At 43.0% G+C, this 27,953-nt stretch overlaps 2 protein-coding genes across 2 annotated transcripts in view; one reads left to right on the top strand and one right to left on the bottom strand.

Moving 5' to 3' along the window:
• Nucleotides 1–802: 802 nt before the first annotated feature.
• Nucleotides 803–27,798, top strand: LRRC31 (leucine rich repeat containing 31). Its single transcript, XM_082741753.1, has 9 exons — nt 803–1,088; nt 8,055–8,198; nt 9,845–10,012; nt 12,618–12,785; nt 13,019–13,186; nt 13,957–14,124; nt 17,066–17,233; nt 20,785–20,952; nt 26,729–27,798. Exons 1-9 carry the CDS (start codon nt 899–901, stop codon nt 27,082–27,084), a joined length of 1,698 nt encoding a protein of 565 aa, XP_082597879.1. The 5' UTR covers nt 803–898; the 3' UTR covers nt 27,085–27,798.
• LRRIQ4 (leucine rich repeats and IQ motif containing 4) overlaps nt 20,494–27,953 on the bottom strand; it is a 28,122-nt gene continuing 20,662 nt past the window's right edge. The window contains exon 7 of the mRNA XM_082741772.1: nt 20,494–20,549. The gene's annotated coding sequence lies outside the window, so the exon portion shown is untranslated. The remainder of the gene's footprint in view (nt 20,550–27,953) is intronic.

Raw genomic sequence — 27,953 nt, 5'->3', positions numbered from 1 at the left:
ATTCACTGCTGGAGCCAACGCTAGGCTTTTCCCAGCCTTTATTTGAGACTTTTGAGCTTGTTTTTTTCTGCCTGGACCACTCTTCCCTCTCTCCTCTTTTTAGCTAACTCCCCAGGCTAAAAACCCGGGCTCCAAATCTGTTCTAGGAGGCAGGCGCAGTCCATCGGAGCCTTCCCTGACTTCCTTGGTCCCTCCTCCCTGGCAGCCCTTAGCCCAGTGTGTTCTCCGACTTACAGGTTAAGCTTCCATCAAAGACAGGAGCTATGTCTTGCTCCTCATGGACTCTCCTATCTAGAGCCGCATCTGACCCAGAGTAGGCTCTGTTTATGGAGTGAGTGAAAGTTTTACTGCCAATGTGTTTTCCATGGGGGAACCGAGGGGGGCTGGAGTGGGAAAAGGGAAGATGCCAGAAGAAAAAGCAGCAGTATGTGGAGAAAGGAGCCTGGGCTCACTGAAGGCAAACTCTTCCTGGGCAGCAATTCTGCAAAGGGCCAGACAGTTGAGAGGTGTGCTAAATCCTCTTTTACTGTCGTCCCTTTGAAGGTAACTGTAATTGACAGCTGAAATTTCAACTGTATTGACACATCTGATGCATTTGCCCAAGTGGTTTTTAATGACCCGTATCTCACATAATAAAATAGGGCAAAGTTAAAAACCAAGTTTGCTTTAGATTTGTATCTGCCACCATCTGTTGGTTCCCGGATCCTGGGTTACGTCATTCTTATTTTTACATTAAACATTACCAGTAGTAAAAACAAAGGAAAGGGGGAAATAAAAACTCATGCAGGGAAATTCTGATTTCACACAGGCTTGACAGAGTCTTTTTCTTCTCAGTAATCCTAGAAACAGAAAACAACAGGAAGATGTCTTACTGAGACAGGCCCCCTTCAACTTGACCATGAGTCAAACACAGAAGAAGAATTCCTCAAATGGAGAAACTAAACCCCGGACCTCATTTCTCAACAGATTCCTTAGGAACTCAAAATTCATGTCCTCCAAACCTGAAAGCCGAACAGAGAGCAATGACCTTGAAACGACTGATTTCCAACCCGGCAATGAGGCACAGAGAACAGCCACCTTAGATACTGGTAAACTTCTGACTGCTCTTACTTCTTTAATTTTTAGAATAATGCTTTCTCCTAAAGAGACTGTATGGGTTAAACTAAAACTAATCTGAGTCTCTATTCTAAGCGTTTACTACGTGACTTAAATGCTTTAAATATTTTGCTAATTTGACTTTTAATGATCAAAAGTAACACTACTGGAAGGTATAGAGAAGATACCTTGTTTCCTTTCATTCTAACACAAAGGATTCTTTCTTCAAGATTCTTTTAGTCTTTTGTTCATATGCATGCATTTATGGCCAGTCAGGCAGTCAACAAACCTGGAGTCACTACCTTTTGTATGACAGCTACTGTTGTGTTACAAATGCGGCCACAGAGAAACAGGACCTTGTGTACACAAAGAACCGAATGCACACACTTTCAGTGTGATAAGTGACCGGAAGAAAAATACGGCAGGCTAAGGAGACAGAGGATGGATGGGGTCCTACTTTAGATGGGATTGTGGGGAAAGAGTCTCGGATTTGGTGGCATTTGAGCAGAGGTCTGGATAAAGTAAGCCAAGGAAAATGGAGGAATAAAGCCAGTCACGTGGACGTCAATGGCAACAGGTTCCCAGGCAAAGGGACCTGTAAATGCAACGGCATTCAGGGTGCTTATGATCAGATGGACCTCTCTTCGTGTCCTCTGCCTTCCCCCAACCTCATGTTCATCCTCTACTCCTGACATTGAGATTCACTTGCAGTTTCCTGAACTGGCCATACATATTCTTTCAAAGGGGTTCCCTGGGCTTATAAAGACCTTCCCTTATGTCACCATGCTGCTTCTGCACCCCTCCTCCACTTATCTCTCCCTCATGTCCACCCACCTGGCTGACTCTCCCTCTCCCTTAAGGTGTAATTCATGTATCCCTTCCTCTTGAAAGCTTGCCAAGACCTGTCCTGGGACCTGAGGTACTTATTGTCATACCATGTGTTCCCAGGTACCCTCCACACACCTCCACCATTGCATGTCTCCTCTGTGCGGTGGGCATGGCTTTCGTGTTTGTCTCTTCCATTAGACAGGTAGCTCCTTAAAAACAGGAACTTGTTATCTTGGTTCCCTGTACAGTGCCACCCATGTTACAAATGTGTAATCTGTTTTATGAAACCACTGGGATTCTTGGTTGTTCATAAGCAAGAAACCAACCCTTACAGATGTAGGTCGGAAAGAACTTAATGTGAAGATACTGCTTAGCTCACAAGATCACGTGGAGAAGGCAAAATCTTGGTTCAGCAGTAAAACAGCCAGGAAAAGTCTCTGAATGACTCCACAGAACTGCTCACATGTGACAGCTTTGTCCTCCTCGTGGCATGTCAGTCATCCTACCTCACTGGTTATCCAGTTTTATGTCTTGAGCTGTGACATTTGCTATCCTTTAAGGAAATGGGTTTATGTATTAAAAAAATGATATGTGCGGTCTGCAAGGACATGTCCAAGGACCTCACAAATTGGTACTTGTATTTATACTTGGGAGTTTGATAAAGATTTATCATGTTGACTTATTTTGGTCATTAAGGAGTTTAAAGCTAATATTCATTCATTCATTCAATTATCTGTGCATTCAACAAATATTAATAGAATACCTCTCACATAACAGGCACTGCAGAGTCCCATCTCCCTTGGGAGGCCCCAGTAAATGAGAAGTGAACCAAGTAGGAATTATAGTCTCTCTTTCCAGACGAGTAAACCGAGGCTCAGAGAAGTTCAGTGACTTGCTCACCTGAGGGACCCATGATTTGAACCAGGTCTTGCATTCATGCTATCTTAGACCTGCCAGTCATATCCAGGATTACAGAGTGCCCAAGTAGGATGCGGTATGAGAAGAGATTCCTGAAACTGTCAATTGGTAGGTCACTGCTGGTGACCTTTGAGAAACAATTTGTTGGGATAGGTGATTGTGGTCACCAGAACATAGAGGGTTAATTGGCAAATGGGGTGACGTGGGACCAGCAAGCCCAAACCACCCTTTCCAAACATTTGACAGTAATCATTTCCTAATGATGGACCAAACAGTAGCTTGAGAAAACAGAAGCTTTGGTTAAGCTGGAACTTGAGCATGATTGTAGGTTGAGCCTATGGAGATAAAAAGCTCAAAAACAGAAGGGAGAAAGCATCAGATAGCACACACAGAGATTTTCTTAACATAGAAACTCTAACACAAACATTCATATAATGGACTTTGGAGCAGACCGTTCTGGGTTCAAATTCTGACTTGCTACTTACTAATTGACAGGCTCTCTGTGTCTCATGTTCCAAACCTATGAAATAGTGTGATTGTGACTCCTTGCATGAAGTTTACACAAAGCATCCTGTACCCATTGGCACATAAATGTTAGTCTCCCAGGGTGCCTGGGTGGCTCAGTGGGTTAAAGCCTTTGCCTTCGGCTTGGGTCACGATCCTAGGGTCCTGGGATCCAGCCCTGCATCGGGCTCTCTGCTCTGCAGGGAGCCTGCTTCCTCCCCTCTCTCTGCCTGCCTCTCTGCCTACTTGTGATCTCTGTCAAATAAATAAAATCTTAAAAAAAAAAAAAAGTTAGTCCCCCACCCACCACTCTCTTCTGCTCCACCCCAAATTAGAATTGCCAGATAGAATACATGCAATATTTGGGACATAGCTTTACTGAGCAATGATTCCTTGTTTACTTGAAGTTTAAATTTTATTGGAAAGGCTGTTTCTGTTTTTCCTAAATCTGGCAATCCTGCCCAAAATAAAATGCGATCTATCCAATCAATGCACAATGCAAGTGGAAGGCCAGAGTGAATCGCAAAATGGTGGATGGTGCTGCCTCCTACTGGCATAGTGTGGTAACACCAACCATCCTGCAAAGATGAACGCAGTATAGGTGTTCTCTTAAAAACAGCCAACCAGTGGTGATGGTGGACATCCCGGCCGCATTCCTGACCTTAGCGGAAAAGCTCTCAGTTTTTCCCCATTGAAAATTATATTTGCTGTGGGTTTTTCATAGATGGCTTTGATGATATTGAGGTATGTACCCTCTATCCCTACACTGTGAAGAGTTTTGATCAAGAAAAAATGCTGTACTTTGTCAAATGCTTTTTCAGCATTTATTGAAAGTATCACATGGTTCTTTTTCTTTCTTTTATTAATGTATTGTATCACATTGATTGATTTGTGGATGTTGAACTAAACTTGCACCCAGGAATAAATCCCACTTGGTCATAGTGAATAATTCTTTTAATATACTGTCTGATCCTATTGGCTAATTTTTGCATCTGCGTTCATCAAGGATATTGGTTTATAACTCTCCTTTTTCATGAGGTCTTTGTGTGGGTTCGGGATCAAGGTAATGCTGGCCTCATAAAATGAGTTTGGAAGTTTTCCTTCCATTTCTATTTTTTGGAACCGTTTCAGGGGAATAGGTATTAATTCTTCTTTAAACGTTTGGTAGAATTCCCTTGGGAAGCCATCTGGCCCTGGACTCTTGTTTGTTGGGAGATCTTTGATGGCTGCTTCAATCTGCTTCCTGGTTATGGGTCTGTTCAGGTTTTCTTTTTCTTTCTTTCTTTCTTTTTTTTTTTTTTTAACATTTTATTTATTTATTTGACAGACTGAGATCATAAGTAGGCAGAGAGGCAGGCAGAGAGAGAGGAGGAAGCAGGCTCCCTGCCGAGCAGAGAGCCCTATGTGGGGCTCCATCCCAGGATGCTGGGATCATGACCTGAACTGAAGGCAGAGGCTTTAACCCACTGAGCCACCCAGGCGCCCCCTGTTCTGGTTTTCTATCATAGTATTAGCAGTCCTAGCCTCAGCAATCAGACAACAAAAAGAAGTAAAAAGCATCCAAGTTGGCAAAGAAGAAGTCAAATTCTCACTCTTTGGAGATGATATGAAACTTTATGTGTAAAACCCAAAACTCCACTCCAAAACTGCTAGAACTCATATACGAATTCAGTAAAGTATCAGGATATAAAAATCAATGCACAGAAATCAGTTGCATTTCTATGCACCAACAGCAAGACAGAAGAAAGAGAAATTAAGGAGTCAATCGCATTTACAATTGCACCCAAAACCACAAGATACCTAGAAAAAAACTTAACCAAAGAGGCAAAGAATCTGTACTCAGGAAACTATAAAGTACTCATGAAAGAAATTGAGAAAGACACAAAGAAATGAAAAATCATTCCATGCTCATGGATTAGAAAAAAAATATTGAGAAAATGTCTTTGCTACCTAAAGCAATCTACACATTTAACACAATCCCTATCAAAATACCATCAATTTTTTTCAAAGAAATGGAACAAATAATCCTAAGATTTGTATGGAACCAGAAAAGACCCCAAATAGCCAGAGGAATGTTGAAAAGGAAAACCAAAGTTGGCAGCATCATGATTCCAGACTTCAAGCTCTATTAAAAAGCTGTAATAATCAAGACAGTATGGTACTGGCACAAAAACTGACACATAGACCAGTGGAACAGAATAGAGAACCCAGAAATGAACCCTCAACTCTATGGACAACTAATCTTCGACAAAGCAGGAAAGAATGTCCAGTGGAAGAAAGACAGTTTCTTCAGCAAATGGTGTTGGGAAAATTGGACAGCCACATGCAGAAGAATGAAACTGGACCATTTCCTTATACCAGACACAAAATAGACTCAAAATGGATGAAAGACCTCAATGTGAGAAAGGAATCCATCAAAATCCTTAAGGAGAACACAGACAGTGACCTCTTCGACCTCAGCCGCAGCAACTTCTTTCTAGAAACATCGCCAAAGGCAAGGGAAGTAAGGGCAAAAATGAACTATTGGGACTTCATCAAGATCAAAAGCTTTTGCACAGCAAAAGAAACAGTCAACAACACCAAAAGACAGCTAACAGAATATAAAAAACAGCTATAAAAAACTTATCAAACTCAACACCCAAAGAACAAATAATCCAGTTAAGAAAAGGGCAGAAGACATGAACAGACATTTCTGTAAGGAAGATATCCAAATGGCCAACAGACACATGAAAAAGTGCTCAGCATCATTCAGCATCAGGGAAATACAAATCAGAACCACAATGAGATACCACCTCACAGCAGCCAAAATGGCTAAAATTAATAAGTCAGGAAACAACAGATGTTGGCGAGGATGCAGAGAAAGGGGAACCCTCCTACACTGTTGGTGGGAATGCAAGCTGGTGCAGCCACTCTGGAAAACAGTATGGAGGTTCCTCAAAAAGTTGAAAATAGAGCTACCCTATGACCCAGGAATCACACTACTGGGTGTTTACCCTAAAGATACAAACGTAGTGATCTGAAGGGGCACCTGCACCCAAATGTTTATAATAACAATGTCCACAATAGCCAAACTATGGAAAGAACATAAATGTCCATCAACAGACGAATGGATAAAGATGATGTGGTATATATACACAATGGAATACTATGCAGCCATCAAAAGAAATGAAATCTTCCCATTTGCCACGATGTGGATGGAACTAGAGGGTATCAGGCTAAGCAAAATAAGTCGGAGAAAGACAATTATCATATGATCTCCCTGATATGAGGAATTTGAGAGGCAGGGCGAGGGGTCTTGGGGGATAAGGAGGGAAAAAATGAAACAAGATGGGATTGGGAGGGAGACAAACCATAAGAAACTCTTAATCTCACAAAACATATATAGGGTTGCTGGAGGGTGGAGCGGGGATAGAGTGGCTGGATGATGGATGTTGGGGAGGGTAAGTACTAAGGTGAGTGCTGTGAATTGTGTAAGCCTGTACACAGACCTGTACCCCTGAAGCAGATAATACCTTATATGTCAATAAAAATAAATAAATAAAAATAAAATTCAAGTTGCCTTAAAAAAAAAAAAAACAGCCAGTGAATGAGAGACATTGGGGAGGGTATGTACTATGGTGAGTGCTGTAAATTGTGTAAGACTGGTGATTCACAGACCTGTACCCATGAAACAAATAATATATTATGTGTTAATAAAAAATCATAGCCAGCCAGCAAACACACTGCAGAGGAGAAGTAGAGTTTGTGTTCCTCTCCTAATATTTAAATCTAGGCTGATTACTACTGAAATCCTACTATTAATTTTCACTGGTACCAATACATTTCTCTTTAGCTATGTGGTTTTGTACTTCGTAAAGGTTAGAAGAGTATCACTGCATATTTGGAACTTACACTTTCATTGTGGATTCCAGTATACTCTTTTTATGTTTTAAATTTTACATTTTCATCTACAAAACCTCCTTAAAGTCACTGTCAGTACCTGCATATTTGTTTTTCCTTACAAAAGCATGATGTGTTTTATATGTGTCTTAAATGCTGACACATACTGGGACATAATGGGTGTTCAATGAAATTAAAGCTTTTCTTAGCTTAATGTTCGCCTTAGCCCAGCATTAGTACAGAGGAGGGGGCCACATAAGTCGTTTCTCACAACAAGAAGGACAAATGAGGCTTTCTGGGTGTATTCACTGGCAGGGGTGGAGAAAAGCTCTCCCAGCCACTCGGCCCTCTGGATCTGTCAATTGAATGGTCTAGGAGCCGCGTTTCATTGGCTCCCGTAGCCAATGAAGCTCCAGGCAGGTGAGGGCAGGTGACTGCAATGCTTCCCATTCCTCACTGGTTTGGTCAAATACCTGTATTCCCCACCTGGCATGCACCAGGCTGCGCGTCCCTTAAAGGCTGTGCTAACAAGTTCGCTACTTCATCCAGGAAGACAACCGTGTCTATATGCTGACAAGCTCCTGTCAGGCAGTGAAGGAAAAGCGTCTGAGTCCTCAGTTTCCTTGCCGGAAGAGGGTCACTGCAGTGATCAGTGTCCAGCACCTGGAGGCAGGACAGTGGTGAAGTTCTGTCTCTGCTTAGCGCTTCCCTTCTGGGCGGAGGTTTGCTCAGGACTGTTGTTAGTCTTGTTGACTTGTCTTATTGCCATCACTGTGCCTCTTTATCACGGTCTCACTCAGGGCACGTTCTTCTTTATTCTCACCATGTAGCTCAGCCTCTCACTTCAGAAATGGAATGTGGACCCAGCATGGAGGAAAAGGAGCAGTTCCTGCAGAAGCTGGGCAGAACAGCCGTGGACAAGTGTCTAGATCTGAACAACTGCAGGCTGACGGCGGCCGACTTGAGGGAAGCGGGTCTGTAAGAGCCGGCACACACGGAGGGCCACGGGAGCCCTCGGGTTGCCACCGGTGGGCAAAACACACTCATTACTCACCTGGCAACCCCGGGTCTCAGGGTGGCCCCAGACAACTCGGGAATAGCAGCTGCACCACTATATATTTTTTTTAATAAGTTAGTTGATCCTTCCTCAAGCTTCAAAGATTTGAGCCAAGTGTAGGAGGAAAGTTCCTTTGTCTGTCAGTTCTCCCTGAGCATTTCACCTCCCCTACTGCTGGCTCCTTACTCCCTGAAAAACATTTGTCTCGCCCACAGCATGAGATATAAACTCATGCAGCCCGTCCGTGATGCCCGAGCCCTGCTGGGTGCGTAGTTATCTGTGGGGCGAGAGAGGAGCCGCCAGCAGTCTTTGCTCACAACCTACACGCTCAGCAGCGTGAGCGGCAGCTGCCACACAGAAGCAGCAGTCTGGTTGCAAAGGTGCCCCTCCCCACACATCTATGACCACCTTTCTTTTCCCTTTTTCTTAGCCAGCCTTCCCTCAAACTAGTTGTGTCTCCCAGCACAGAGGCATCAAAAGAACTGGATCGTGAGTGAGGGGTCCTTGACCATTTTAACGGAAATCCATGCCATTACATTTTGGACATTGTCTTCAGCGAGAACCTACCCTTGTCTGTGTTTCCAGATGCCCGTGTGTCGGAATCACTCGCAGAGTTTGTGTTCACTTGGCTTCAACCCAGACCACTGACCTGGAGTCTCGGAGAGCGGGCCCCAGCAATCTTGTTTTTAATTTTTTTTTTCCTTCTTCGTGTGTTCAGTAGACTTCTCTGCTCGATAAAGTTAGGATTTTGATAAACAAGTTGAAATTGAAGGCTAGTAGAAAAAAAGCAAAAACAAATTTCACTCCTAAGCCTGGCCTCAGAATATTGGACACTGCTGTGCCTTAAACAGTAAGAGCTCAGCTTGCTACTTCTGACTGCTGCCCTGAACCTTCAAGATAGGTATTTAAAAGCAAATACTCAAAGATTCTTTGCCTGCTCCAGGTTGGCATTTCTACTCTTGAGTATCGTTGCTTCAGGACACAGAGACAGCCTTAGCGAATCTTTATCACAGACAGTAACGTCACTGTTAATGGGCAATGGCAGATACTCAGAGAAGGTTCTGGTCAGGCTTTGTGCCAGTCTAAACCTCCACATATTGGTCTATTTAAATATAATGGGAGCTTTCTAAGGTGGTGACACCCAGGAAATCATGATCTAAAAGAAGGGGTAACATGGACCCCCAATCTCTGCAATCCTGGCCAACGGAGCAGTCCTCCAGCTTTCAGCCCAAGGATCCAATAGGATGAAGGGGTGAGGAATTATTTTTGCAAAATAAAGGACTAGTATGCATATCACAGTGGCAGTGGTAGTTAACAGTAGAATTACCATTTCTGCTACAATAAAGGAGCTTCTATGCTATGAAATCTTATGAAGATACCACTACATTTTTGGAGCGCATTTATTTGGCAGAAATAGGAGATATCCTAGGAAATAGGAAATACAAACGTCATTCTTCCCAATTGCATGGCTGAGGGACCCCTGCTTTGCTGAAGGCCAGTATGGCCACCGCTCCTTCGTGTAGTTACGTATGCAACCCTGTATATCCTCTTGTTCATTTCCAGTTGCTTTGCTGCCTCTTCTCCCAGACTTGGAAAAACTGGATATTTCCTGGAATGATTCTGTAGGCGGAAACCTCCATTCAGTTACACAGCACCTGCATCTCCTCAGCAAGTTAAAAATCCTGAGGCTGGGAAGTTGCAGACTTACCACGGATGATGTGCAAGCCTTGGGTATGGTCAATGTTTCACTGGAAGCGGCTCTGAAGTGTCAAGGGCAAACTCCCTGGGTCACCCCCCCCCCCAGGTGCTTGTGAATGAGAGCGCCTGGATGATCTAGCACTTGCAAAACTCCAGTACACTTGCAGCCTGTACCTACTAGCACTGTAGTAAGCCCCAGGACAGAGTAGGGAACAAGGCTGGCCAGAAAGACATCTGCTCTCAACGGAGATAGTTTGTCAAATTTGCTTACTCTCTGTCTGCTAATTGTCTGTAAAATTGAGGAGTTGGAGTAGATAATGATTATTTTCCGATCCCAAAATAATCTCTTCTATTTTTCCATTCCCATCTTAAAAAAATGGATCAAAACAAGATTTTTAAACTAAAAGCAATGGTTTAAATAGAACTAGGACCTCAATTAAGTTAATTTATATACTGGACACAGAATGTAGGATAAAATTTGTCACTCTATTAACCCAACTCTTTATACGATCCTTGCTGGTTTCAGATGCCATTCAGATTTTTAAGTATTCTTTTGGTCTGAAGTTTCTTATTTCAGCGACTATTTTGATCATTTACATCTCTGCAAAAATCTCTGTAAAAACAACACAGTTCACGTCAAATGTCCTCTCTCTAATCCCTCTGTAGGAAATCAGGGTCATTTGACGCCCCCTGGCCCACCCTTCCTTTAGCTGAGAAACACCAAATAAGTGGCCACATGTTAGTTCACATTCTAGCCCCCCATCTAACTAGTCTTGTGACCATGGACAATTATTTAAACTTCCTAAGCCTCAGCTTTCTAGCTTTCTTTTCTCTGAAATGGGTTGGATATCTACCTCAAAAAACTATTGTGAGGATTAAATAATTTCTATGAAGCACTTACTACATGCCTGGCGCATAGTACATGCTCAGTAATGGAGAGGTCCTCCTTTCAGTACTCCCTCATTCGAAATTAACTTTCAGTGGTTTGATGTGGTGAGTTGAGCCCCACTGGTTAGCAGCTGATTATTATGTAGCAGACTGCAAATTTAACTGCTACTCAGGGGTGAAAAGAAAATGTAGTTTCTCTATTTTCTGTCATTTATCTAAATTTTGTTCATGATCTTCCAATGTTAAGAAATGGGGAAATGGGGGGGGCACCTGGATGGCTCAGTGGGTTAAAGCCTCTGCCTTCGGCTCAGGTCATGATCCCAGGGTCCTGGGATCAAGCCCCACATCGGGCTCTCTGCTCAGTGGGGAGCCTGCTTTCTCCTCTCTCTTTCTGCCTGCCTCTCTGCCTACTTGTGATCTGTCTGTCAAATAAATAAATAAATAAAATTAAAAAAAAAAAAAAAAAGAAATGGGGAAATGGGAATTTCTGCCCTGGAACTCATTCCAAACTTACCTGGTTCAGGAGAGAAGCTACATCCTTGTTACCGTGATGTTTTATAACCTGCTCCCTCTCCCAGACTCCTTCTCCTCTCTGGAAGGGCTTCTGCATCTTCTCCCATCAGAAGGGGCCTTCCTTAGTATTGAGGGCAGATGTGGTACAGGGAGAATAAACGGTTTAATGAAAAGAGACCATAAATCAAGGGGCACGCCAATGTTATCATACCTGTTACAATTGCTGAGTGTAGGATGATCGATGATGGCTCCCCCGTACCATGTACACAGCAGACATGGCTGATCAGTCCTGCACTCTCTGTCCCTGATGCTGAGGAGGGCTTCCAGGTATAGAAAGCCACCCCAGCTGACTGGCGATGGCACACACAATGGCACCTGGGCTGAGAGAACATGCATTTTAACATGAGGCTCCTGGACTCCCAAAACCTCTGTCCACACAAAGAATGGTCAGTGGCAGAAGTCCAAGGCCAGTAGTGGACCGTGGAGGAGAGGCTTCTAGACACAGGGGACTTTCCATTACTCTTAATCATTCAGTGTTGAGATTGACTCCGCACATCGAGGAAGTGCATTTTCCATGTGTGTGCCTCTCTGCCCTGTTCTACCCAGGACAGTAGAAGTCATTCCTAAGGCTGCTTTCCCTGGTCGCTTCCCTGCTCTCCTCCAGCCTCCATTCCAGCCCTTAGATGCTTTCCACCCTTTTCTCACTGCACCCTCCTCCACTCTCCAGGGCTATTACGAGCTGCTAGCATCTTGTGCTTAATTACTGATTCTCTCTAGGGCTCGGTTCAGTTGTATATTCTTGATGTCTAATTGAGCTTTGCCCCCACGGTGGCAGGTGCCCTGCTTGGCCTCTCCTCATCCTCTGGTCCAGCTTCCCAGTGATGCTGACCCCAGACAAGGTGGATGAGAGAAAGCAGTTGGAATAGTACACGTATTTACTACCACAAAACCAACTCCGCGAAACCACCCTACTGACAGGTGGGATTTTCTGGACAATGATTTTTGTACAGAGGTCTGGCTTCGGAACCTTGGAGGGACTAGAATCACTGAGCCTCTAAATGCAGGGGCTCAGCCTGCTGGGACCAGGCAAGAACTGGGTCTACTCTGTTCTTTGGCACCTGACCAGTCCCTGGCTCAGCCATTATCATTCCATAAATAACATTTGTGCTGATTTTGAGGCAGACTCCCTGCTTTTCAGATTAGCAATCGACCCAATATTTGGGCTGTTTTGTAACAGGAGAAGCACTCGGGGGCATAACTGACCTGCAGGAGCTGAACTTGTCCTGGAACAGTGAAGTGGGGGGGAACTTGCCTCTGACCCTCCAGAATTTCCAAGAAGGGAGCAAGATACAAACGCTTGAGCTTGTGGATTGTGACCTCACATCTGAAGATGGGGCATTTGTGGGTAAGTGGAATTTGGAAGGGTCCTTCCCAGAAAACAAATGTGAAGATGCCCATGAGCAGACAGTCTGAGGGTCAAAGGGTCAAAGTTGGCTGTGCTTTATCTCTCCCTGAATTGGAAGAAGGGCTCATTATACCCCTGGGATCACATGAGGCCGCCCTCCCCCTCCTGCCCCAACAGTTACACCCTGCATTTTTATTGAGTTGCTCTTCTCATTTGGGTTCACTTCCCTCTAGGTCAGTTGCTACCCATGATGCAAAATCTCGAAGTCCTTGACCTTTCCCTTAACAGAAATATTGGTGCCAGTCTGAACAGTATTGCTCAGGGATTACGAAGTACCTCAAATCTGAAAGTACTGAAGTTGCACTCATGTGGGCTATCACAAGAGGGTGTCAAACTGCTGGGTGAGTTAGCAATGACTGGGATTTTTCTGTACATACGTAATTTTAGTTTATATTTAATTTTTTTAAGTTGTTAGGAAATTCAACTAAATATACACAGCGGTTATGTTGGGGCAGGAGATTATAGGTAATTTAAATCTTCTTTGTTTTATTCTTTTCTAACTCTTTTACAATAAGCATATACTTTCATGAGTCTAAAGATAACCTCTTAAGATGGCTGACTCTGAAAAGGCCAGGATATTCCGGGTTTGAGAGAGACACTGGGCAAAAGAAAAGTTATGTGCTAAAAAAGTTCTCCATTTTTCTCTTACTTTTGAAAATGTCAACATTATTTTATGCTCGGTAGTAGGAAGGAATTGGTACTGATAAAAAGAAAGCTTCAGTGGCATCTGTAGGGAGAACATGACATGAAATTTTGTGTTCCCCTTCGACTTACAGAGCCTATAATATCCTTTTCACTGGCAGTTTGAATAAGTCTAAAATTCTGTGAAATGCCAATGCGCCAGTGTAGGAGGACGAGAATGAGCCATTGCAGGGTTCCACTGAAGCCATTGGCAGTCAACGCAGATCACGGGGTGTTGGTTAGGGTGGGGGGGGGTGTTTGAAGCCACTGTCAAGTCCAGAGAGGGCCAGATGGTAGGAAGTCTAAAGTTCTTCCCTCATCTTGTCTTTTCTCAACCTGGTGTGTTTTCACCATCTCCCTTCTACACACCTGCCCCCTTGCCTTCCACCTTCTAGCCTGTCAGAATGGGACTTTTGATTTTCTCTTTTAGATGCTGCTTTTAGGTACTTGGGTGGACTGAAGAAATTAGACCTTTCCTGCAACAGGGATCTGGGTGGAGGTTTTGAAGACTCATCAGCTCTGCTGGCCACGCTGGAGCATCTAGAAGTTTTGGATCTTCACCAGTGCTCTCTCACGGCCAATGACGTGGCATCTCTGAGTAAGTGTGAACAAGAGAGTCAAGGAAGGACTTTTGGAACCTCAGTATATGTTTGGAACTTGGCAAATTTGAGGTGTCTCCTTAAACTTACCAAAAGCACCAAACCATAAAAGTTCTTTGAATGCCCCAATATTTTATTATGTGCTCAGTAAATATGAGTGAATCTAAATTCCTCCTATACACGTTTGTAAATGATGGATATGGCACTTGGTGGAGAAAATTTTGAATATGTGTTACTGTTTAGAAATGACTCTGTTACAAAGTTTGTTTCGAACAGGGATGTAGAGAGAAGGCCCAAAAGAGGAGACTGCAGCTTTCTGACTAACAAGTGAAGTTAAGCCCCGTGGATACAATAAAATTACGCAATAATTTAGTGTGGTGCATCACGGGTATACATTATAACTTTAGGTGCCTACACTCTTTCCACTGTAGACATAATCCTGTAATTATAACATGTAATGTATAAATGCAGTTTCCCATAACAAACAGCGCCAAGCGCATCCTTGCCATTAAGGGGTTTATTCCATCTGTGACCACAGTAAACTTCCAAAACACCTCCAGGATCTCATCACCAAGGTCTACCATCTAGACCTGGACCGGGCTGGTTCAGGCCACTGTCATCTTGTGCCCAGACTACTGCGAGTCCAAGTGGTCTCCCTTTTCCTCCTCTGTCATTCTGACTTTGTTGCCTAGCCTTCCTCTCCTCGATTCTACCCCAGCCACTTTTCTGTGCTGACCTCCTGTCCTGGGGCCTTTGTCCTTGCTCTTTCTCCAGATCATGGCCCCTCCTGTGTTGGGAGCCCCTTTTGCATCTCTCCTTCATTAGGTACAGAGGTCTGGCACAGAGTTGGCACCAGGAAATTCTTGTTGAATATGATCGAATGAATGAATCGATTGAAAACAAGAATAAGGGCACCTGTGTGGCTCAGTTGGTTGAGTGTCTGCCTTCAGCTCAGGTCACAATCCTGGAGTCCTGGGATCGAGTCCCACATTGGGCTCCCTGCTCAGTGGGGGCTCTGCATCTCCTCTCCCCCTGACCTTTCCCCTCTCATGTTCACTTGCTCTCATTCTCTCTCACTCTCTCAAATAAACAAATAAATTAAATCTTTTAAAAACAGCATTTAAAAAAAGAAAACAAGAATAAAAAGAATTTTTTAGCTTTCTTTAGTACAATTTGGGAAGGAAAAGACTAAAACAGGTTCTTAGGTCTAACATCTATATTTTAGACCTGCTAAATTACATTTGGGTCTCATGCCTCAATTTGGAAAACAGAGAAAAGTTCAAGGCTTTCATAAAGATTTTTTTTTTTAAGATTTTATTTATTTAGGGGGTGCCTGGGTGGCTCAGTGGGTTAGAGCCTCTGCCTTCGGCTCAGGTCATGATCTCAGGATCCTGGGATTGAGTCCCGCATCAGGCTCTCTGCTCAGCAGGGAGCCTGCTTCCTCCTCTCTCTCTGCCTGCCTCTCTGCCTACTTGTGATCTTTCTCTGTCAAATAATTAAATAAAATCTTTTTAAAAATTTAAAAATTAAAAAAAAAAGGTTTTATTTTATTTATTTGACAGACAGCGATCACAAGTAGGCAGAAAGGCAGGCAGAGCGAGAGGAAGCGAAGCAGCTCCCCACTGAGCAGGGAGCCCAATGTGGGGCTCAATCCCATGACCCTGAGATCATGACCTGAGGCGTAGGCAGAGGCTTTAACCCACTGAGCCACCCAGGTGCCCCTTTCATAAAGATTTTAAAGAAACAAAACAAATCTGTTTCTGAGCTCCAGGTGGGGCGAATGGGGTATCACCATCCCCTTTCCTTCTGAGCCTCATACCTGGAGGAGATACCCCTGAATTATCAACAGCCAGATTCCAAAGAATGAATTTTCCTTGTTACAGCCAAAAGAAATGAATATCACCTCAGGTCTTCTTACTCAGAAGAAGGTTCCAGGGCTAGAGGGACCTCAGTTGTTACCGCAAGCCTAACAGGGGTTCCGCTTCCGTTACCAAATGTGCCGCCACCAGCACAGGTGAACGGCCCTGGAAAGCTAATGATTATAGAAGAACTGTAACAAAGTGCATCGTTCTCCTACTGTCTAATTTGAAAGAGATGGAAATGAAAATACATTCCGTTTATATCTTAGGAGGTTAAATAGCTCACCATGCTTTTATCTGATCATTCTAGATACTCCAAAGGAATAGAATTACAGGTCGTTTAGCCAACAAATTTTGATTCAAATCATCTAGTTGTACGAGGCACTGTGCCATGGGCTAAGGGAAATTCATAGTCCAGGAGCCTCCATCCGGTAGGGACAGGAATCAACCACCCACACAGTGAAGAGGAAGACACTGTGACATCTGTTGGGACCCCACCTGCCTGCCTGCCTTTCCTTCCTATCCTCTTTCCCTCCTTTCACCAACGTCTGTGCCTCCAGTGTTCTAGATTCTTCCGCATACTCTGGGGAGGAAGCAGGGCTACAGACAAGCTCATCTTCACTGAGGGGGGACAGAAAAACACATAAGCAAAAATGAATAGGGTGACATAATAGTGACCAAGGGCTTCTGTAGCTTAGGGGGCCCTGGAAGGCTCTGCGGAGGTGAGGCAGCCCCACAGAGATCCCACCATACTGACATATACCGAGTCATCTCATCTTCCCAGTGACCCTGTGAAGTTCTGTTGTCGTTCTTACTATGGTGGTAACTGAGGTTCAGAGAAGTTAAGTAACTTTCCTAAAATCACACAGTTCTTTAGCCACAGAGGCATAATTAGGACCCAGTTCTGTCTCCAAGGTCTTTGCTCCTAATGTCTAGCCTGGCGAGAGCCCTGCACACTGGGGAGCGTGGCTGGTGTGCGTGTGCGTAAGGGAGGGAGACTGTGGGACTGTGGGACCCAAATATCCAGCAGACTCTTCATGAGATGGTGCCTAAAACAATGTCACTGCTGACATTTCCACAGCCCAGGTAATCCCTTTACTCTCCAGTCTTCAAGAGTTGGATTTATCTGCCAACAAGAAGATGGGCAGCTCTTCCGAAAACCTCCTCAGCCGGCTCCGATTTTTACCAGCACTGAAGTCCTTACTCATCAACAGCTGTGCTCTGGAGAGTGAGACGTTTACCGCCCTGGGTAAGAGAATTCCCCAGATCCCTGCAAGCATGTGCAGTAACACATGAGAACACATACTCCCTACATGGAACTCTCACGGCAAGCCTTTGCCAGAGGCAAGGCTGTGAATTAATAATTTGTCTTCTTTTCAGGAAATGTGTTCTCTTAAAAGTATCTTTCTGAAGGCCAGATGAATGATTCTGGCTGATTCGCAAATTTAACATTTTTAAAAGCTAAAGTGTACGTAGCCAACTCTGGAGGTCCATATCCGTGGTAACTTGGGATTTCACCAAGGTGCCAATATAAACTGGATTGCTGGGAGTCTGATGGGGAAAGTGGGGTAATTCCTGGTGTCTGAGTAATTGATGGCCAGCACCCACTTTCCAACAGAATTCATTGCCTCTCTAGGAATCTGGGCCTGCTTAAAGGTCATAAATACTGTCCAGCCTAGATCAAGGGTCTACAGAATCTGGAATGTCTGCCTCTTCGGGGGCAAGAATATTGTCTACAAGATAGAGGGAGATACTTTTTTAAGATTTTATTTATTTATATGACACAGAGAGAGACAGTGAGAAAGAGGGAACATAGACAGGGGGAGTGGGAGAGGGAGAAGCAGGCTTCCCACAGAGCAGGGATCCTGATGTGAGACCCGATCCCAGGACCCTGGGATCATGACCCAAACTGAAGGCAGATGCTTAACGACTGGGCCACCCAGGCGCCCCTAGAGGTAAATACTTTGAGGCAAAGTGACATGGCATCATTCTGCAGAATCCGCCACCCAGGCAGAGCACTTTGGGCATACATTGCTGGATGGGGGTCCCCAACGCCACCTTTAGGTTCAGTGATTCACTAGGAGGACTCATAGGTTTCAGCCTAGAGTTGGATTCACTGTTGGGATTTATTACAACAGGATACAAGTCAAAATTGGCAAAGGGAGAGGCATGTGGCACAAAGAGGAAACCAAGTACAAGCTTCCAAGAGCCCTCCATCTGTGGAGTCACACAGGACACGCTTCCTTCGCCCACTGGCTTCTGACAACACATGTGAAGTGATGCCTTCCAGGGAAGCTCACCTGAACCTTCCATCTGGGGCTTTTATTGGGGGTTGGCCACACAGGCACCCTCTACTGGCACATCTAGGAATTCCAGAGCACAGAAGGAAAGCTGGTGTTCAGCGTAAGTCATAGAATTTGCAGACATACAGGGGAGGCGCAGCGAGCCACTCTTATTAGGTGAGGAAGGGGTGGAACACATCCAACTACAAGTGCCCACACGCCGGCCAGCCTTGCCAGGAAGTCTTTAGTGGGTGGCAGCCTCAGGCCTGGCAGGTTAACTCTTGCTCTGCACACACGCACGGACTAGAGAGCTTACACTGCGGTGCTTCCTGGACAAGGAGGAAAACAGAGTCCTTCTCTCTGGCCCCCAAGGGTTCTATGTCCGTTGACATTTCTAGGAAAATGAATTGTACCATGGACTAGACAGGAGTTACAAGTAATGAAATAAACATATTCCAGTAAGAAAATAAGCTATTTATTAATGTCTGTTAACAGAAATGAATGCATGTAATCCACCCCAAATTCTAAGACCTCTACGTTTAGGGCACACTTGCGGCCTTTCAGCCCAGTACTTTGTTCGGCCCACATAGATTTGGTTCTTGCTGTGAACTGTGCCCACCCCTCCCAGCATCGCTCATCTCCTTGTCCCCATGTCTGGATGGGCAAAATAGCAGATCTGGTGTTCTTAACCTGGGTCAGCAAGTCAGTCTAGAGTTGTGCCTGGGGGAGGGGGCTGTGAACTCCTGAAAACTGATTGCAATTATTTTGTGGGGAAATATGTGGTACATTTTCTGGCTTCAAAGCACCTAGGATTAGGCTGCCTAAAATCAAATTCTGGCTCTAGCTCTTGTGACCTGAGATATTTAACATCTCTGTGTTTCAGTCTCCTTGTCTGTAAAATGTAAAGTGGAATAATAGTACATACTTCATCGGGTTGTAAGAATTAAATGTGTTGGGACACCTGGATGGCTCCGTCAGTTAAGTGGCTGCCTTTGGCTCAGGTCATGATCCTAGGGTCCTAGGATCGAGTCCCGCATTGGGCCCCTAACCCAGCAGGGAACCTGCTTCTCCCTCTGCCTGCTCTGCCTGCTGTTCCCCCTGCTTGTGCTCTCTCTCTCTCTCTCTCTCTCTCACTCTGTTAAATAAATAAATAAAAATCTTTTTAAAAAAATTAAATATGTTGATACATGTAAAGTCCTTGGAAAGGTGCCTGGCATATTGTAAATGCCCAGTGAATGTTAGTTGTTAATATTATTGTGGGGAGAGAAACTATAAATTTCATTTACAAAGTAAATTAGATCTTACCACTACCCAATTTAAAAAGACACAATGGCAGCCCACAGCACCTCAGTTAAAATCCACATCCTTCACGGTGTCTAAGAGACCCAGGTGATCCGGCCCTAGTACCTCGGGCCACTGGCCCGTCTCCCCCTTGCTCCCGGAACCAATTTCAGCTGGTTTCTTTCAGTTCCTTCCTGTCACTGAGCTCTCCCTTGTCTCCAGGCCTTCCTGTTCTCTGGATGGAATGCCCCCCACCCCCACCAGCCTCCTTCTCTTTCCTGGGGAGCTCTGACTTCAGATTTCAGCATAAAGGTTCCCTGTTAAGATACCATCTCTTACCTAAATGAGGAACCTCTGTATCTTTTTGGCTTAGGTCATGATCTCAGGGTCATGAGATTAAGCCCTGTGTCAGGCTCCATGCCGGCGGGAGCCTGCTTAAGATTCTCTCTCTCCCTTGCTCTCTGCCCCTCCCCTCCTTACATTCTCATGTTTTCTCCCCCTGGCTTCCCAAAAAAAGAAGTCAAGTAAACATATAATTCTCCACAACACTTTTATTAGAAGAAAAAGTTCCATTTCTTATTGATAGGTCTCTGTACCATGCAGGTGGGAGGGATTTTCTTATTAGATATCATAAAAGGACATAGACTTGCTCCTTGGATGCCTGTTATTCTTTAGAAAGAAGAGTGGAATTAAAGTGTAATTAACTATATCTTAGGAATCGTTTGGGTTAATTTCAATATTAGGGGCAGCTGAGAATTAAGCAGAACCTTTTCAACCTCATTTTAAAATCTCTCCCAAATCCACTAGTGCTCTTCCTCGTCTCTGAAACTGCAGGAAGGTCGACACAAACACATTTGGGTGCTTCAGAGTCTGGAGGAGGCTTGGCGCCATTTCTGAGCTTCTGCTGTGACTAAACACAAGAATATGTAAAATGAGGATATGCTCTGGAAATCTCAACTAGCTGTCCAAATCCTCTGCTGCTTTCTCCTTCCTAGATGGGAACTAAAGGAGAAAAATCCCAGTTGATAGTGAATTTCACTTAATCAAGTCTTACTTTTCTAAATTTCCAACATTTCTCCCAAATAAAAATAGACAGCATAAGTTGTGGTCATGAATTGCGGGCAGAAGACAACAGTTCCTGTAACTTTCTTATCCCAGTTACGTTACTATGCTGCCCCAGGTTCCTCAGTTGCAGAGAGGGAAGCCTAAAGGATTGCTGTTCTGTTATCAATTTTAGCTGAAGCCTCCGCTTACCTCCCTGCTCTGGAAATATTCGACCTCTCTTGGAATAAATGTATTGGTGGCAACCTGAAGCTGCTTCTGGAAACACTGAAGTTCTTAGCGTCCCTTCGCGTGCTGAGACTGAGCAGCTGTGGCTTGGTGACAGAGGACGTGGCACTCCTGGGTTGGTATCCACTGGTCCCACGGCAGTCTCAGCCCTGGGAGCCCAGGGCGCCTGCTGCAGGGGAAGGGTGGCAGGGAGCCGGGCCAGGCCTGTGGTGGACCCTCTTTGCCTCTTCCCTTCTTTCTCTTGGATATCTGCTTAGGAGAGAGCTGGTGGAAACCAACAAGGGCCATTCCCAAGCCAGGAAGACAGAGGAGGGCGTTTCACAAAGGGACAGATGGGCATAGACGTGGCGGTGGGGCGTTCCAGCTTCTGCTCCCTGTCTTCCCCGCACAGGGAGGGGAAGGACTGTCCTGGTCTCTTACTCAAACTTCAGTTCCCTCCAGTCTGCCTTCACAAAGTTTTCCCTGTCCACGTGGTACCTGCACTGTTACTTAATTTTTCCTTTATACTGAGTCTTTAACCTAAATGCTTTCATTTAAACAGGAAACTCATCATCACCGTAACTGAAATACAGGAATCACCTCTCATAGACATTAGTACACTGTTGCCAGCTGAAGGCTTTCAATAGAGGTTCATCCTCTCTCTGTTAGAAAAAGGGGAAGAGAGGTCTTTAAGAACATCAATCTGATGCTTTCTCCATGTCAATTTAGAAAGATGGAAAGAGAGTTGAATAAGGAATAAGTTTTGCACTGCAGGATTCCAGGGTATATAATATAATACCTTTCCCAAATCTCCCCTAAAATCGCCTCTGTTATGTCCACTTCCCACTGGGAAATAATGAATTGGAGAGTACATCTGTGTCTCTCCTCTACCCTTGTGCCCACATCCCCAGGACCAAGCAGCCATCCGTCCCCAGATCTCTTAAGTGATGAGCACCCCTCCAAAATTTTTTTTTGTGAATAACAAGTTTTACTCTATCTGGTTAGCTATTGCCACTTTTATATTGGATTACTTTAACAAATGGATTACTTGGATTACTTTAACAAATGTTCTTTAAGAAATACTTAATCACTTATAGCTTTTTTCTTTTATAAATAATAACAGTTTCTCAGAGAAAACTACAAAAATATTTCCATAACTTATGATCCTATTACCCAGATTTTAAAAATATCTAATAAGTATAAAATAGTGAAATATAATAATTAGGATACTTGCATGATTGGAAAATTCAAACAATACAAGTAAGTTAAAATGATGCATGCGATTTGGTTTAAAATACAGTAATATGATCATCTCAAAAATCATATAATTATCTCAGACATGCAAAGAAAAGCATCTGACAAGAGTCAATATCCACATGTGATAAAAACTCCAAGAAAAGTGGGATTGGAGGGAATATACCTCAACATGATAAATGTCATCTATGTCAATCCTACGGCTAACGTCATACTCAATGGTGATAAATGGAGAGTTTTTCTCTGAAGTCAGGAACAAGAGAAGGATGTTCACTCTCGCCACTTTTATTCAACATGGTACTGGAGTCCCAGCCACAACAGTCAGGAAATAAAAGTCATCCAAATTGGTAAGGAGAAGTAAAGCTTTCTCTATGATGCATGATGACATAAAACTATGTCTAGAAAACCCTAAAGGCTCCACCACAAACTATTAGAACTGCTAAATGAACTCAGTAAAGCTACAAGATACAAAGTCAATTTGCAGAATTCTGTTGCATTTCTATATCTAATAATAAAGCAGCAGAAAGAGAAATTTGAGAAAACAATTTCCAATTGTACCCAAAATAATAAAATACCAAGGAGTAACTTAACCAAGGAGGAGAAAGACCCGTACTCTGAAAACTATAGGAGACTGATCAAAGAAATTGAAGATGACATAAACAAATGAAAAGATACTCCATGCTCATGGACTGGGAGAACAAATATTGTTAAATGTCCATACTATCCAAAGCAATCTACAGATTTAATGTAACCCCTATCAAAATATCAACAGCATTTTTCACAGAACTAGAATAATCCTAAAATGTGTATAGAATTACAGAAGATCCCAAGTAGCCAAAACAGTCATGAAGAAGAACACAACTGGAGATATCATAATCCCAGATTTTAAGATACACTACAGAGTTGTAGTAATCTAAACAGTATGGCCCTGGCACAGATACAGACAGACATATAGATCAATGGAACAGAGCAAAGACCCAGGGCAGGAAAAAAAAAATCTTTGCTTATGTGGTCAAGTAATCTACAACAAAGGAAATAAGAATATACAATGGGGAAAAGGCAGTCTCTCAATAACTGGTTCTGGGAAAGCTGAACAACTACATGCAGAAAAATGAAACTAGACCACTCTCTAACACCACACACGAAAGCTCAGAATGGATTAGAGACCTAAATGTGAGACCAGGAACCATAAAACTCATGGAAGAAAACATAGGAAGTGATCTTTTTGACACTGACCTTAACAACATTCTTCTAGATATGTCTCCTCAGACAAGGAAAACCAAAGCAAAACTAAACTCTTGGGACTACACAAAATGAAAAACTTTTGCACAATGAAGGAAAACACCAAAAAACATGAAAAGGCAACTTACTGAATGGGAGAAAATATTTGCAAGTGATAGATTCAGTAAGGCATTAATGTCCAAAATATTTAAAGAATTCAAACAATTCCAAAACCAAAAAATCCAATTTAAAGATGCACAGAGGAACCAGAGAGACATTTTTCTGAAGACGACATGCAGATGGTCAACCAGCCACAGGAAAAGATGCTCAGCATCACTAATCATCAGGGGAATGCAAATCAAACCACAATGAGGGAGGGCCTGGCTGGCTCAGTAAGTAGAGGGACTCTCGATCTTAGGGTTGTATGTTTGAGCACCACATTGCGCATAGAGAATACTTAAAAATAAAATCTCAAAAACCACAACAATATGAATATCACCTTACACCTGTCAGAATGGCTAAAATCAAAAAGACAAGAAATAGAAAGTCTTGGAGAGGATGTGGAGGAAAAGGAACCCTCCTGCATAGTTGATGGAAATGTAAGTTGGTGCAACCACCCTAGAAAACCATATGGAGGTTCCTCAAAAAATTAAAAATAGAAATAGCACACGATCCAGTAATCCTACCATTGGGTTCTTACCCAAAGAAAACAAAAACACTAATTTGAAAAGATATACACCCCCTATGTTTATACCAGCATTAATTATAATATCTAAGATATGGAAGCAACCCAAGTGTCCGCAGATGGATAAATGGGTAGAAAAGAGTGGTACACACACACACACACATGAATATTACTCAACCATAAAAAAGAATGAGATCTGTTTTTTAAGATACATACATTTTATTTATTTATTTTTAAAGTAAGTTTTATGCCCAACATGGGGCTTGAACTCATGACCCAACAATGGGATCAATGGCTCAACAATCTTGAACTTCTGCAGAGTCTTGTGTTCTACAGACTGAGCCATCCAGATGCCCCAAGTATGAGATCCTCCATTTGCAAGAACATGTTGGACCTAGAGGGTATAATCCTAAGTGAAATAAGTCAGAGAAAGACAAATACTATATGGTTTCCTTTATGTGCAGAATCTCGAATGCAAAACAAATGACAAAAAGCAGACTCTTAAATGCAGAGAACAAACTTATCATTAGTTACCAGAGGAGGTGGAAAATGGGTGAAATAGATCAAGAGAACCAAATGGTATAAAAACTTAATAAGTCATGCAGATGAGAAGTATAGCATAGGGAATGCAGTCAACAATACTACAGGATAAATAAGAAAAATAAAATACAGTTATATCTTAGAGATATTGTGGTTTTGGTTCAACACTACCACAATAGAGCAAATAATGCAAAAAGTCAAGTCGAGTACATTTTCCGGTTTCCCAATACATACAAAGTTATGTGTACACTGTACTGTGGTTTATTAAGCATGCCATACATTATGTCTAAAAAAAGAATGTACCTTAGTTAAAAAATACTTTATTGTGGGGTACCCGGGTGGCTCGGTCTGTTCAGTATCTGGCTCGTGACTTCGGCTCAGGTGACGATGTCAGGGTTGTGAGATCGAGCCCCACCGGGCAAGGAGCCTGCCTACGATCGTCTCCCCACCTTTCCCTCTGACCCTACTGCCCCTAAAAAAATACTTGTTTGCTTAAAAGAGCTAACCATCATCTGAGCTTTCAGCAAATCCTACCACAGATCACCGTAACAAATTAGGCAAAAAATTCAAATATTGTGAGAATTACAAAATGTGACATAAAGACACAGAGTGAGCAAATGCTGTTGGAAAAATGGTGCTTGATGCAGAGTTGACCCAAACTTTCAATTTGTTAATTTAATAAAAGCACTATCTGTGAAGCACAGTAAAGTGAAGTACGGTAAAAGGAGGAATGTCTGTACTAAAAAAAAAAAATAAATAGGTAAACAGAAGGGAAGGATTAGGTGAAACAAGATCGTTGTAATGAAGGTAAGTGTTGAATCTGAATGACAGGGACATGGGAGTTTATTCAGTCTGTTTTTTTATACCTTTTAAAATTGCCACAATTACATAATAAAAAAAATTATAAAACAGAAAAGCATGCACATTGTCTCTAACAATTAGGTCTTGAGAATATGGTGAGTAATGTTGCAGAAAGAGGAAGAGACCCACATTAATACGGACACCCACGAACAGAGTGCGGCTCTCGAGTGTATGGAATGCTAAGCTTTCGAATGCACAGTGGACCCAGACCTTGGGCAAGTGAAAACAATGGGGATGGAGCAACCTGCTTGCTCTGGGAGCCAGGACACATGAAGAACTACTGAAAGACCGGGACACACTTACTCCTAAAGGGAGAGAATACGAGGGGAACAGACTGTTGTCCAACACCGCAAGGCTGGTGTGAGGAAGGAGCCAAAGCGTCTGGCTGGCTGCGGAGCCATCAGTGAACATCACCGGAACGCAGAAAGGGACCTGAAGGACGGGGGGCTTCCTCCTGCTGAGAGCCACCCCACTCCGCGGGGGCAACCGGCAAGGGTGCCTCAGGCAGGAGCTGGCTGGTGACCAGTAGAGAAGCCGGAGGGAGAGTCATCTCTGATCATTGATCCAGAGGCTGAATAAGGATGCCTCCAGGGTGGGTCCCTGCCAACTCTGAGATCCCATGCTACTCATGGGACCTCTGTGGTCCATCACTGCATTTGGCTGGCAAGGGGAAGCACATGCTGGCTGCTCTGGGAAGCTCTCCTATCTCAAGTTACTATCTTGAGTGTTACTCAAGTGTTACACTCTTGTTAACTAAGCTAGTTACTATCTAGTGTTACTATCTTTTCTTAGCTTCATCACAAACTATTATCAAGTGCCATTTTAGGTCGTACTGTGATATGTGCTCTTCAAAGGGAAAACTATTCTATGAATTGGAGGTCCCTAGGCGACTTAGAAATCACCCATGTGTATTTGGCCATGAAAAGTGCTCAGTTAAATATTTGCTGAACGAAGAATGACTGAATGAGCAGTGACCAACTAAACGGTATTAAATAGCAAGATGACAATTTATAAATGGTCCTCAGTTAAGTGAGAGCCATCACTCCTCACATTTAATTAGAGTCTGTAGAAGAGCTGGGACTTTAGTGGAGCCAAGAGCAGGAACTTGACACAAAAGATATTCTTTGGGTTGGGATTTGGAAAGAGAGAGGAAAAAAAAAACCTTCAAGCTGTACTTGGGATGCACAGAGAACAGATTTGGTATTAACCTGATTTCAGATGCCCCGAATAAAGCTGCTAGCTAATAACAAATCATTTCTAATCACCAATCATTACTGATCTTGGAACTGGCAAACAGCCACGGGAGACAGTTTTCTTGTATTTTAGCATTTACTGTGACTTTATTTTTCAGCATCGGTAATACATACAGGTCACCTGGCCAAGTTACAGGAGCTCGACCTGAGCTATAATGATGGCATCTGTGATGCAGGATGGGCCATCTTCTGCCAAAACGTGTGGTTCCTCAAAGAGCTGACCGAGTTGGATATTAGCCTTCGGCCGTCAATTTCTCAAGATTGTGGACAATGGTTTGGACACTTGTTAAATGCTATCACCAAACTTTCCGAGATCACGGAGATAGGAATGAGAAGATGGATCCTCCTCCCTTCACAGAAGGAAGAACTAGAACATTTTTACCAAGATCACAGACACAACATTCACTTTGACCTCGGTGAGTTTCAGGAAGCTGATTTCCCAAGGCTTAACTAAGCTATAAACCATTATCTGGAGGAGGAAAAGAGCAAGAATGAATCTTAGTGTAATTAAAGGAATATCAGCTTCTGGGCTGTTTAATGGGATTGATGTTAATGAAGGTTTTGTAAATATGTATATGGTAATCTGAGGTAAGTACAACTTTACATTCCAATGGCAAAGATTATGTGTTTCCATGGAGTTTCATTTATTCTGGATATATAGTTCATAGTTTAGAAGTCCTGCCAAAAATGTTTAGATTCTGGTAATACCTTTTTTCTTGACCTAGAATTTTCTCTGTCTTCTTTTCCCATGTGATAAATATTCTAAATACAAGTGCGTGTGAGTGTGTGTATGTGTAAGTGTGTGCGTGAAATTCTAATGTGAAAGGCACTGGCTATGATAGTTTCATGCTATCTTTACTATTATATGTGTCTTAATGTAATCTATTTGCATTTTTGTCAGAAAGTATACTCTTCCCTGGTTTATTATTTTATGTTCTGGTGCTTTTTATCTCAGATATAAACCATGAACACTAATAATGGTCACAGACTCATAAATCTTAGTAAAAAGTGGTCAAGACTTTGAAACCCAGTATCAAAAACACATCTTAATAAAATAAAGTAAAATCTTTTATTGCTAAAATAAAATAACATTAGCTCTGGGTACTTTTTGATAAGGACTATTCTATGTAAAATCTATTTAATTTGTTAAATAAAGTTTTTGTCTTGCTCTAAATGATTTTTGAAATTTTTGGTTATTTTTTTGCAGGAGTATGAAACCCATTCACAGCAGAAGTGTTTGTCTGCTTACACACTTCTATTCTGAATCACTCTAAGCAAATTATGCTTGGTTTCTTGTTGCTACACTAGTAACTTATATTGCAA

This window comes from Mustela nivalis, assembly GCF_964662115.1.
Source record: "Mustela nivalis genome assembly, chromosome: 1".
NCBI lineage: Eukaryota > Metazoa > Chordata > Mammalia > Carnivora > Mustelidae > Mustela > Mustela nivalis.
Note: the sequence above shows the minus strand (reverse complement) of the source record. Positions and strands in the feature narration are given on the sequence as shown.